Source organism: Taudactylus pleione, unplaced genomic scaffold (assembly GCF_031769625.1).
Source record: "Taudactylus pleione unplaced genomic scaffold, aTauple2 ptg000267l, whole genome shotgun sequence".
Lineage (NCBI taxonomy): Eukaryota > Metazoa > Chordata > Amphibia > Anura > Myobatrachidae > Taudactylus > Taudactylus pleione.
Window position 1 is genome coordinate 3,603,158 of NW_028284669.1, and position 13,008 is coordinate 3,616,165.

General features: G+C 46.0%; 1 protein-coding gene across 1 annotated transcript in view; it reads right to left on the reverse strand.

Moving 5' to 3' along the window:
- LOC148513925 (bifunctional glutamate/proline--tRNA ligase-like) overlaps window positions 1-13,008 on the reverse strand; it is a 168,527-nt gene that overhangs the window by 3,404 nt on the left and 152,115 nt on the right. The window contains exon 13 of the mRNA XM_088481229.1: window positions 10,186-10,250. Within this exon, the coding sequence (XP_088337355.1) occupies window positions 10,186-10,250 (65 nt within the window). The remainder of the gene's footprint in view (window positions 1-10,185; window positions 10,251-13,008) is intronic.

Genomic DNA, 13,008 nt, shown 5'->3' on the forward strand with positions numbered 1-13,008 from the left:
CTTGTGTACAGTGTCTCTGATGCTGTACGATTACCTTGTGTACAGTGTCTCTGATGCTGTACGATTACCTTGTGTACAGTGTCTCTGATGCTGTGCGATTACCTTGTGTACAGTGTCTCTGATGCTGTGCGATTACCTTGTGTACAGTGTCTCTGATGCTGTGCGATTACCTTGTGTACAGTGTCTCTGATGCTGTATGATTACCTTGTGTACAGTAGCTGATGCTGTGCGATTACCTTGTGTACAGTGTCTCTGATGTTGTGCGATTACCTTGTGTACAGTGTCTCTGATGCTGTACGATTACGTTGTGTACAGTAGCTGATGTTGTGCGATTACCCTGTGTACAGTGTCTCTGATGCTGTGCGATTACCTTGTGTACAGTGTCTCTGATGCTGTGCGATTACCTTGTGTACAGTGTCTCTGATGCTGTACGATTACCTTGTGTACAGTAGCTGATGCTGTGCGATTACCTTGTGTACAGTGTCTCTGATGCTGTACGATTACGTTGTGTACAGTGTCTCTGATGTTGTGCGATTACCTTGTGTACAGTGTCTCTGATGCTGTACGATTACCTTGTGTACAGTGTCTCTGATGCTGTACGATTACCTTGTGTACAGTGTCTCTGCTGCTGTCTGATTACCTTGTGTACAGTGTCTCTGATGCTGTACGATTACCTTGTGTACAGTGTCTCTGATGCTGTACGATTACGTTGTGTACAGTGTCTCTGATACTGTATGATTACCTTGTGTACAGTGTCTCTGATGCTGTACGATTACCTTGTGTACAGTGTCTCTGATGCTGTACGATTACCTTGTGTACAGTGTCTCTGATGCTGTACGATTACCTTGTGTACAGTGTCTCTGATGCTGTGCGATTACCTTGTGTACAGTGTCTCTGATGCTGTGCGATTACGTTGTGTACAGTGTCTCTGATGCTGTACGATTACCTTGTGTACAGTGTCTCTGATGCTGTACGATTACCTTGTGTACAGTGTCTCTGATGCTGTGCGATTACCTTGTGTACAGTGTCTCTGATGTTGTGCGATTACCTTGTGTACAGTGTCTCTGATGCTGTACGATTACGTTGTGTACAGTAGCTGATGTTGTGCGATTACCCTGTGTACAGTGTCTCTGATGCTGTGCGATTACCTTGTGTACAGTGTCTCTGATGCTGTGCGATTACCTTGTGTACAGTGTCTCTGATGCTGTACGATTACCTTGTGTACAGTGTCTCTGATGTTGTGCGATTACCTTGTGTACAGTGTCTCTGATGCTGTACGATTACGTTGTGTACAGTAGCTGATGTTGTGCGATTACCCTGTGTACAGTGTCTCTGATGCTGTACGATTACCTTGTGTACAGTAGCTGATGTTGTGCGATTACCTTGTGTACAGTGTCTCTGATGCTGTGCGATTACCTTGTGTACAGTGTCTCTGATGCTGTACGATTACCTTGTGTACAGTGTCTCTGATGCTGTACGATTACCTTGTGTACAGTGTCTCTGATGCTGTGCGATTACCTTGTGTACAGTGTCTCTGATGCTGTGCGATTACCTTGTGTACAGTGTCTCTGATGCTGTGCGATTACCTTGTGTACAGTGTCTCTGATGCTGTGCGATTACCTTGTGTACAGTGTCTCTGATGCTGTACGATTACCTTGTGTACAGTGTCTCTGATGCTGTACGATTACCTTGTGTACAGTAGCTGATGTTGTGCGATTACCTTGTGTACAGTGTTTCTGATGCTGTGCGATTACCTTGTGTACAGTGTCTCTGATGCTGTACGATTACCTTGTGTACAGTGTCTCTGATGTGCGATTACCTTGTGTACAGTGTCTCTGATGCTGTACGATTACCTTGTGTACAGTGTCTCTGATGCTGTACGATTACCTTGTGTACAGTGTCTCTGATGCTGTGCGATTACCTTGTGTACAGTGTCTCTGATGCTGTGCGATTACCTTGTGTACAGTGTCTCTGCTGCTGTCTGATTACCTTGTGTACAGTGTCTCTGATGCTGTGCGATTACCTTGTGTACAGTGTCTCTGATGCTGTACGATTACCTTGTGTACAGTGTCTCTGATGCTGTGCGATTACCTTGTGTACAGTGTCTCTGATGCTGTACGATTACGTTGTGTACAGTAGCTGATGTTGTGCGATTACCCTGTGTACAGTGTCTCTGATGCTGTGCGATTACCTTGTGTACAGTGTCTCTGATGCTGTGCGATTACCTTGTGTACAGTGTCTCTGATGCTGTACGATTACCTTGTGTACAGTAGCTGATGCTGTGCGATTACCTTGTGTACAGTGTCTCTGATGCTGTACGATTACGTTGTGTACAGTGTCTCTGATGTTGTGCGATTACCTTGTGTACAGTGTCTCTGATGCTGTACGATTACCTTGTGTACAGTGTCTCTGATGCTGTACGATTACCTTGTGTACAGTGTCTCTGCTGCTGTCTGATTACCTTGTGTACAGTGTCTCTGATGCTGTACGATTACCTTGTGTACAGTGTCTCTGATGCTGTACGATTACGTTGTGTACAGTGTCTCTGATACTGTACGATTACCTTGTGTACAGTGTCTCTGATGCTGTACGATTACCTTGTGTACAGTGTCTCTGATGCTGTACGATTACCTTGTGTACAGTGTCTCTGATGCTGTGCGATTACCTTGTGTACAGTGTCTCTGATGCTGTGCGATTACGTTGTGTACAGTGTCTCTGATGCTGTACGATTACCTTGTGTACAGTGTCTCTGATGCTGTACGATTACCTTGTGTACAGTGTCTCTGATGCTGTGCGATTACCTTGTGTACAGTGTCTCTGATGTTGTGCGATTACCTTGTGTACAGTGTCTCTGATGCTGTACGATTACGTTGTGTACAGTAGCTGATGTTGTGCGATTACCCTGTGTACAGTGTCTCTGATGCTGTGCGATTACCTTGTGTACAGTGTCTCTGATGCTGTGCGATTACCTTGTGTACAGTGTCTCTGATGCTGTACGATTACCTTGTGTACAGTGTCTCTGATGTTGTGCGATTACCTTGTGTACAGTGTCTCTGATGCTGTACGATTACGTTGTGTACAGTAGCTGATGTTGTGCGATTACCCTGTGTACAGTGTCTCTGATGCTGTACGATTACCTTGTGTACAGTAGCTGATGTTGTGCGATTACCTTGTGTACAGTGTCTCTGATGCTGTGCGATTACCTTGTGTACAGTGTCTCTGATGCTGTACGATTACCTTGTGTACAGTGTCTCTGATGCTGTACGATTACCTTGTGTACAGTGTCTCTGATGCTGTGCGATTACCTTGTGTACAGTGTCTCTGATGTTGTGCGATTACCTTGTGTACAGTGTCTCTGATGCTGTACGATTACCTTGTGTACAGTGTCTCTGCTGCTGTCTGATTACCTTGTGTACAGTGTCTCTGATGCTGTACGATTACCTTGTGTACAGTGTCTCTGATGCTGTACGATTACGTTGTGTACAGTGTCTCTGATGCTGTATGATTACCTTGTGTACAGTGTCTCTGATGCTGTACGATTACCTTGTGTACAGTGTCTCTGATGCTGTACGATTACCTTGTGTACAGTGTCTCTGATGCTGTGCGATTACCTTGTGTACAGTGTCTCTGATGCTGTGCGATTACCTTGTGTACAGTGTCTCTGATGCTGTGCGATTACCTTGTGTACAGTGTCTCTGATGCTGTATGATTACCTTGTGTACAGTAGCTGATGCTGTGCGATTACCTTGTGTACAGTGTCTCTGATGTTGTGCGATTACCTTGTGTACAGTGTCTCTGATGCTGTACGATTACGTTGTGTACAGTAGCTGATGTTGTGCGATTACCCTGTGTACAGTGTCTCTGATGCTGTGCGATTACCTTGTGTACAGTGTCTCTGATGCTGTGCGATTACCTTGTGTACAGTGTCTCTGATGCTGTACGATTACCTTGTGTACAGTAGCTGATGCTGTGCGATTACCTTGTGTACAGTGTCTCTGATGCTGTACGATTACGTTGTGTACAGTGTCTCTGATGTTGTGCGATTACCTTGTGTACAGTGTCTCTGATGCTGTACGATTACCTTGTGTACAGTGTCTCTGATGCTGTACGATTACCTTGTGTACAGTGTCTCTGCTGCTGTCTGATTACCTTGTGTACAGTGTCTCTGATGCTGTACGATTACCTTGTGTACAGTGTCTCTGATGCTGTACGATTACGTTGTGTACAGTGTCTCTGATACTGTATGATTACCTTGTGTACAGTGTCTCTGATGCTGTACGATTACCTTGTGTACAGTGTCTCTGATGCTGTACGATTACCTTGTGTACAGTGTCTCTGATGCTGTACGATTACCTTGTGTACAGTGTCTCTGATGCTGTGCGATTACCTTGTGTACAGTGTCTCTGATGCTGTGCGATTACGTTGTGTACAGTGTCTCTGATGCTGTACGATTACCTTGTGTACAGTGTCTCTGATGCTGTACGATTACCTTGTGTACAGTGTCTCTGATGCTGTGCGATTACCTTGTGTACAGTGTCTCTGATGTTGTGCGATTACCTTGTGTACAGTGTCTCTGATGCTGTACGATTACGTTGTGTACAGTAGCTGATGTTGTGCGATTACCCTGTGTACAGTGTCTCTGATGCTGTGCGATTACCTTGTGTACAGTGTCTCTGATGCTGTGCGATTACCTTGTGTACAGTGTCTCTGATGCTGTACGATTACCTTGTGTACAGTGTCTCTGATGTTGTGCGATTACCTTGTGTACAGTGTCTCTGATGCTGTACGATTACGTTGTGTACAGTAGCTGATGTTGTGCGATTACCCTGTGTACAGTGTCTCTGATGCTGTACGATTACCTTGTGTACAGTAGCTGATGTTGTGCGATTACCTTGTGTACAGTGTCTCTGATGCTGTGCGATTACCTTGTGTACAGTGTCTCTGATGCTGTACGATTACCTTGTGTACAGTGTCTCTGATGCTGTACGATTACCTTGTGTACAGTGTCTCTGATGCTGTGCGATTACCTTGTGTACAGTGTCTCTGATGCTGTGCGATTACCTTGTGTACAGTGTCTCTGATGCTGTGCGATTACCTTGTGTACAGTGTCTCTGATGCTGTGCGATTACCTTGTGTACAGTGTCTCTGATGCTGTACGATTACCTTGTGTACAGTGTCTCTGATGCTGTACGATTACCTTGTGTACAGTAGCTGATGTTGTGCGATTACCTTGTGTACAGTGTTTCTGATGCTGTGCGATTACCTTGTGTACAGTGTCTCTGATGCTGTACGATTACCTTGTGTACAGTGTCTCTGATGTGCGATTACCTTGTGTACAGTGTCTCTGATGCTGTACGATTACCTTGTGTACAGTGTCTCTGATGCTGTGCGATTACCTTGTGTACAGTGTCTCTGATGCTGTGCGATTACCTTGTGTACAGTGTCTCTGATGCTGTACGATTACCTTGTGTACAGTGTCTCTGATGCTGTGCGATTACGTTGTGTACAGTGTCTCTGATGCTGTGCGATTACCTTGTGTACAGTGTCTCTGATGCTGTGCGATTACCTTGTGTACAGTGTCTCTGCTGCTGTCTGATTACCTTGTGTACAGTGTCTCTGATGCTGTACGATTACCTTGTGTACAGTGTCTCTGATGCTGTACGATTACGTTGTGTACAGTGTCTCTGATGCTGTATGATTACCTTGTGTACAGTAGCTGATGCTGTGCGATTACCTTGTGTACAGTGTCTCTGCTGCTGTGCGATTACCTTGTGTACAGTAGCTGATGCTGTGCGATTACCTTGTGTACAGTGTCTCTGATGCTGTCTGATTACCTTGTGTACAGTGTCTCTGATGCTGTGCGATTACCTTGTGTACAGTAGCTGATGCTGTGCGATTACCTTGTGTACAGTAGCTGATGCTGTGCGATTACCTTGTGTACAGTAGCTGATGCTGTGCGATTACCTTGTGTACAGTGTCTCTGATGCTGTGCGATTACCTTGTGTACAGTGTCTCTGATGCTGTGCGATTACCTTGTGTACAGTACCTCTGATGCTGTATGATTACCTTGTGTACAGTAGCTGATGCTGTGCGATTACCTTGTGTACAGTAGCTGATGCTGTGCGATTACCTTGTGTACAGTGTCTCTGATGCTGTGCGATTACCTTGTGTACAGTAGCTGATGCTGTGCGATTACCTTGTGTACAGTGTCTCTGATGCTGTCTGATTACCTTGTGTACAGTAGCTGATGCTGTGCGATTACCTTGTGTACAGTGTCTCTGATGCTGTCTGATTACGTTGTGTACAGTGTCTCTGATGCTGTGCGATTACCTTGTGTACAGAGTCTCTGATGCTGTACGATTACCTTGTGTACAGTGTCTCTGATGCTGTACGATTACGTTGTGTACAGTGTCTCTGATGCTGTGCGATTACGTTGTGTACAGTGTCTCTGATGCTGTACGATTACCTTGTGTACAGTGTCTCTGATGCTGTGCGATTACCTTGTGTACAGTGTCTCTGCTGCTGTCTGATTACCTTGTGTACAGTGTCTCTGATGCTGTACGATTACCTTGTGTACAGTGTCTCTGATGTTGTGCGATTACCTTGTGTACAGTGTTTCTGATGCTGTACGATTACCTTGTGTACAGTGTCTCTGATGCTGTGCGATTACCTTGTGTACAGTGTCTCTGATGCTGTACGATTACGTTGTGTACAGTGTCTCTGATGCTGTACGATTACGTTGTGTACAGTGTCTCTGATGCTGTACGATTACCTTGTGTACAGTGTCTCTGATGCTGTACGATTACCTTGTGTACAGTGTCTCTGATGCAGTGCGATTACCTTGTGTACAGTGTCTCTGATGCTGTGCGATTACCTTGTGTACAGTGTCTCTGATGCTGTACGATTACCTTGTGTACAGTGTCTCTGATGCTGTGCGATTACCTTGTGTACAGTGTCTCTGATGCTGTGCGATTACCTTGTGTACAGTAGCTGATGCTGTGCGATTACCTTGTGTACAGTGTCTCTGATGCTGTCTGATTACCTTGTGTACAGTGTCTCTGATGCTGTGCGATTACCCTGTGTACAGTGTCTCTGATGCTGTGCGATTACCTTGTGTACAGTGTCTCTGATGCTGTGCGATTACCTTGTGTACAGTGTCTCTGATGCTGTGCGATTACCTTGTGTACAGTGTCTCTGATGCTGTGCGATTACCTTGTGTACAGTGTCTCTGATGCTGTACGATTACCTTGTGTACAGTAGCTGATGCTGTGCGATTACCTTGTGTACAGTAGCTGATGCTGTGCGATTACCTTGTGTACAGTAGCTGATGCTGTGCGATTACCTTGTGTACAGTAGCTGATGCTGTGCGATTACCTTGTGTACAGTGTCTCTGATGCTGTGCGATTACCCTGTGTACAGTGTCTCTGATGCTGTGCGATTACCTTGTGTACAGTGTCTCTGATGCTGTGCGATTACCTTGTGTACAGTGTCTCTGATGCTGTACGATTACCTTGTGTAGATAGTTCTATATTATATAGAATAACATACAGGAGGAAAGAGAGGTAGAGATTATGCATTTCTCTTGCATCATATCCCCTCTACATCCCGTAGTGCAGGCCTGGAAAACGTGACTCTCCAGCTGTTGTGAGACTACAAGTCCCAGCATACCCTCCCACCAATCACTTGCAGTTTCACAATAGCTGGAGAGCCATAGGTTGACCAGGCCTGCCATAGTGCTTCAGATTTCCTTTGCTTGCCCTACTAGTGGACACATTTATATGTAAGGGATGAACATTCGCCCTAACGGATGGAATCAGTCAGAAATACTATGGAGCAGGATGTCATTCTGGAAGAGTCTTCACATCCTATGCTCCCTGACCATCTATCGAACACTATAGTATGGAAGATCAGCGCACCTATTGCTGTAACGTGGTGTGGCTTTATAGTACTAGTATGGAGGGGTCAGCGTACCTATTACAGTAACGTGGTGTGGCTTTATAGTACTAGTATGGAGGATTAGCGCCCCTATTGCAGTAACGTGGTGTGGCTTTATAGTACTAGTATGGAGGATCAGCGCCCCTATTGCAGTAACGTGGTGTGGCTTTATAGTACTAGTAGGGAGGATCAGCGCCCCTATTGTAGTAACGTGGTACTAGCATGGAGGATCAGAGCACTTATTGCAGTAACGTGGTGTGGCTTTATAGTACTAGCATGGAGGATCAGAGCACTTATTGCAATAACGTGGTGTGGCTTTATAGTACTAGTATGGAGGATCAGCGCACCTACTGCAGTAGCGTGGTGTGGCTTTATAGTACTAGTATGGAGGATCAGCGCCCCTATTGCAGTAACGTGGTGTGGCTTTATAGTACTAGTATGGAGGATCAGCGCCCCTATTGCAGTAAGGTGGTGTGGCTTTATAGTACTAGTATGGAGGATCAGCGCCCCTATTGCAGTAACGTGGTGTGGCTTTATAGTACTAGTATGGAGGATCAGCGCCCCTATTGCAGTAACGTGGTGTGGCTTTATAGTACCAGTATGGAGGATCATCGCACCTATTGCAGTAACGTGGTGTGGCTTTATAGAACTAGTATGGAGGATCAGTGCACCTATTGCAGTAACGTGGTGTGGCTTTATAGTACTAGTATGGAGGATCATCGCCCCTATTGCAGTAACGTAGTGTGGCTTTATAGTACTAGTAGGGAGGATCAGCGCCCCTATTGCAGTAACGTGGTGTGGCTTTATAGTACTAGTAGGGAGGATCAGCGCACGTATTGCAGTAACGTGGTGTGGCTTTATAGTACTAGTATGGAGGATCAGGGCACGTATTGCAGTAACGTGGTGTGGCTTTATAGTACTAGTATGGAGGATCAGCACCCCTATTGCAGTAAGGTGGTGTGGCTTTATAGTACTAGTATGGAGGATCAGGGCACGTATTGCAGTAACGTGGTGTGGCTTTATAGTACTAGTATGGAGGATCAGGGCACATATTGCAGTAACGTGGTGTGGCTTTATAGTACTAGTAGGGAGGATCATCGCCCCTATTGCAGTAACGTGGTGTGGCTTTATAGTACTAGTAGGGAGGATCAGCGCACCTATTGCAGTAACGTGGTGTGGCTTTATAGTACTAGTATGGAGGATCAGCGCACTTATTGCAGTAACGTGGTGTGGCTTTATAGTACTAGTATGGAGGATCAGTGCACTTATTGCAGTAACGTGGTGTGGCTTTATAGTACTAGTATGGAGGATCAGTGCACTTATTGCAGTAACGTGGTGTGGCTTTATAGTACTAGTATGGAGGATCAGTGCACTTATTGCAGTAACGTGGTGTGGCTTTATAGTACTAGTATGGAGGATCAGGGCACGTATTGCAGTAACGTGGTGTGGCTTTATAGTACTAGTATGGAGGATCAGTGCACTTATTGCAGTAACGTGGTGTGGCTTTATAGTACTAGTATGGAGGATCAGGGCACGTATTGCAGTAACGTGGTGTGGCTTTATAGTACTAGTATGGAGGATCAGGGCACGTATTGCAGTAACGTGGTGTGGCTTTATAGTACTAGTATGGAGGATCAGCACCCCTATTGCAGTAAGGTGGTGTGGCTTTATAGTACTAGTATGGAGGATCAGTGCACTTATTGCAGTAACGTGGTGTGGCTTTATAGTACTAGTATGGAGGATCAGCACCCCTATTGCAGTAACGTGGTGTGGCTTTATAGTACTAGTATGGAGGATCCGCACCCCTATTGCAGTAATGTGGTGTGGCTTTATAGTACTAGTATGGAGGATCAGGGCACTTATTGCAGTAAGGTGGTGTGGCTTTATAGTACTAGTATGGAGGATCAGGGCACTTATTGCAGTAACGTGGTGTGGCTTTATAGTACTTTCGCTGCTGTCCTTTTCATGGTGGTAGTTATGACCACTGGACAAGCTCCCTTGGTTCTGCGCTCCTGCGATCTCTGTTGCCATCCCTGTATGCCTACATAGCAGGATAGCAGAGTTTGCAGCTTTGTAGAGGGCAGGTATTACTGCTCCTACTTCTGCTTATTACAATGAGGATCAGTTTTCTGGCATCTTCGTCATTGCCCTGTCTGACCACTTATTATATAGCTCCTCTGTAATATTTGCATCCATGTTAAACCTAGTAAAGTGAATAAATAACAGTAACAATGTACCAGATGCACATACTTAGCCGTGGTCTTCTTGATCCAGTCTTCACAGTCAATTTCTCCACAGAACGGAATCTGTACAATCTGGTGAACAAGGAAATGTAACATGAAAACTGCGTATTACGTACTAGAGATCACGGTAACATGTACAGACGCCTGAACCTGCTGTTCCTCAGATCAGTCTCATGTATCTCTTTTCTGGCAGCCCCCATCAGTGTGACGGGAGCATCACATGACCGACTCTGCGCAATGCAGAGAGAACCCTCAGTACTTATGGTAGTGTGCAGCCTGCAACATCTGGTCTCCCCTCACTCCTCTGCCGTCCCTGGACTGATTGCTTTGTGTTTGGCAATATGGAACATTTTGTGGCACATGGTGATTTTTGGAAATGTGGGGGCATTTCAGATCAAGTGTGTGTGTGTGTGTCCATGTACGTGTGCATGCTTGTGTGTGCATGTGTGTTCATGTACGTGTGTGTGTGTGTGTGTGTGTGTGTGTGTGTGTCGGGGGGGACAGAGATTTTGGAGCAAGGGGGTAAGTCTGAATGGCACGAGGACGGTATAAGGGGCATGTATGGCGTGCTGAGATAGGCTGCAGAAATTGTTTTGGGGCATTTTTATGGCTGAGATTATGTTTGGGGGAATTAATGGCGGCTTCACTGGATGGATTTAAAAATGACAGAGAAGCTTTTTTTACAAGGAGAAGTGTTAATGGCTACAAGGAGCAGGAATAAGCAGCTGATACACCCTAAGGCCACCTTCAAGCCCCCTGTGCCGCCTTCATTGGCCTTTGTTGGGATTAACATTCCCAGAAATTGTAAAAGACGGACTCAGAGGTGCGAGCAGTTGTTGCCCTGTATGGAAACATCGGCATTGCGTGCAGTTAGCGTACGGATCGGAATCAGGCCCTGGTTCGATTCCCGGCAGCGGCAGCCTGGCAGATGAACAGATCCCGGCAGCGGCAGCCCTGGAAATCCCGATCGTCCTCAGGTAAGTAATAACTAACCTAACTTAAGCCCCCTAACCCTCCTTAGGGGCACCTAACCCTAACCTCCCCCCCAAGGCCCTAACCCTAATCCCCCCTGTAAGTGCCTAACCCCCCCCTTCCCCGCTGCCTAAACCTCAGTCCCCCGGGGGGGGGGGGGGTGCCTAACCCTAACCGTCCCCCGGGGGGGTGCCTAACGCTAACCCTCCCTCCCCCTAGCCTAACCCTAACCCTCCTGAGGGGGTGCGCTAAATCTAACCCTCCCCCCACCGCGCGGCTGACCGCTCGCGACGCCCCCAGCATCCCTTCAATCGGGATGCCAGACGCCTGGCTCCCGGCGTTGGGAAAATGACAGGTGTCTAGATATAGACGCCTGTCATTTAACCCACGCCGGGATAAAGCACTCCGGAAGCCGGCTGTCGGGATCATGTCGGCCGGTTTCCCGATTGCATCCCCCTGTATGGGAACATCGGCATTGTGTGCGGCTGTAAATCAGGACCTGTATGGGAACATCGGCATTGTGTGCGGCTGTAAATCAGGACCTGTATGGGAACATCGGCATTGTGTGCGGCTGTAAATCAGGACCTGAATCTCTATAATAAAGTCGGCGTGGGCAGGGATATAAGTGGAGAATAAACAGAATGAAATAAAAGGGGAACATCTCCTATAAACATACAGATCCTTCTGCTTCATTATTGATTACTTTACAGATAGAATAAAAAAGATAATTGTTTAAATCTACGTTTCCAATCTTACAATCTAACCTAAAGAAAAGACGTAACACGTACCCTGATGGAAACGCGCACTGTCTGCCGCAGGGAAAAGCTTCAGGACAAAAATAAATATATAGTGAATCTCCTAAATCCAAGATTAGTAGCACATGGCAATTTTGGAAGAGGAGACCTTAGATGACCTCCCGGGAGACCTATAGGGCTCTATAGGACATTCCGTGCTTGTTAGTGATGCACAGGAACCAGCAGCGGTAATTATACGCTATAGAGATGAGGTGTAGTCACACAATGCAGTAAATACAATGGCTTCCTGTTGATGTTTCTGTTTAAATTTTATCTCCTCTCCAATCAACCTTGACACTGATGGTTTACGTTATCAGAGATAATCTGAGCTGTGACATTTTATTACAGGTTTATCTCTGTAAGAATCTATACATGGAGTAAATTTTAGGAAGACTTCACTCAGATGAGGAGCAATTAACCTAACGCAGCAAAAAGGTCACAGATCCAGCGTATGTTCAGTTATCGCTATACCCGCCGATGTTACGGAGTAGTGCGCTCATTCCAAGCCTAACGCCAACCAAGCCCCAGCGTCTTCAGGTCCAACGCACGCGCCACACGCACACAGCCTGATCTTTATGTCATCACCCAGAAAGACTGGTAATGTGATTTTCCTAGTCTCCTTCATAGTTCTTCCTTCCATGCCAGCTATGCCACCTACTACCTTACCAGTCTACAGCCCATGTGTTGGCATCTCTATAACCTCGCCCACATTGATGAATGTAACTAGAAATCATATTTGGGAGAATAATGTGCTCGTGAAAATTAAGCGCTTTATATTAATAACCCCCAATAGAGAGAGAGAGAGAAGTAAATGAAAGGTCAGTAAGTTGTGATTGTCTGTGTGTAGTCACCCGACTAATGCTGGCCACACATCTGATACCTAGCGCTTATAATAATTCTCATGTCGCTACTGGCCTGTCACTATAGTGTCCTCTCCTGACCAGGGCTGGTCCCAGCTTCTCAGACTGAGCCCCACATTATACACTGAGGAACCAGAAATATAACCATACCCTGCACTGGCCAAACGATGGCTTCCCGTAACTATCAGAGTGGTTAGGAGAGAA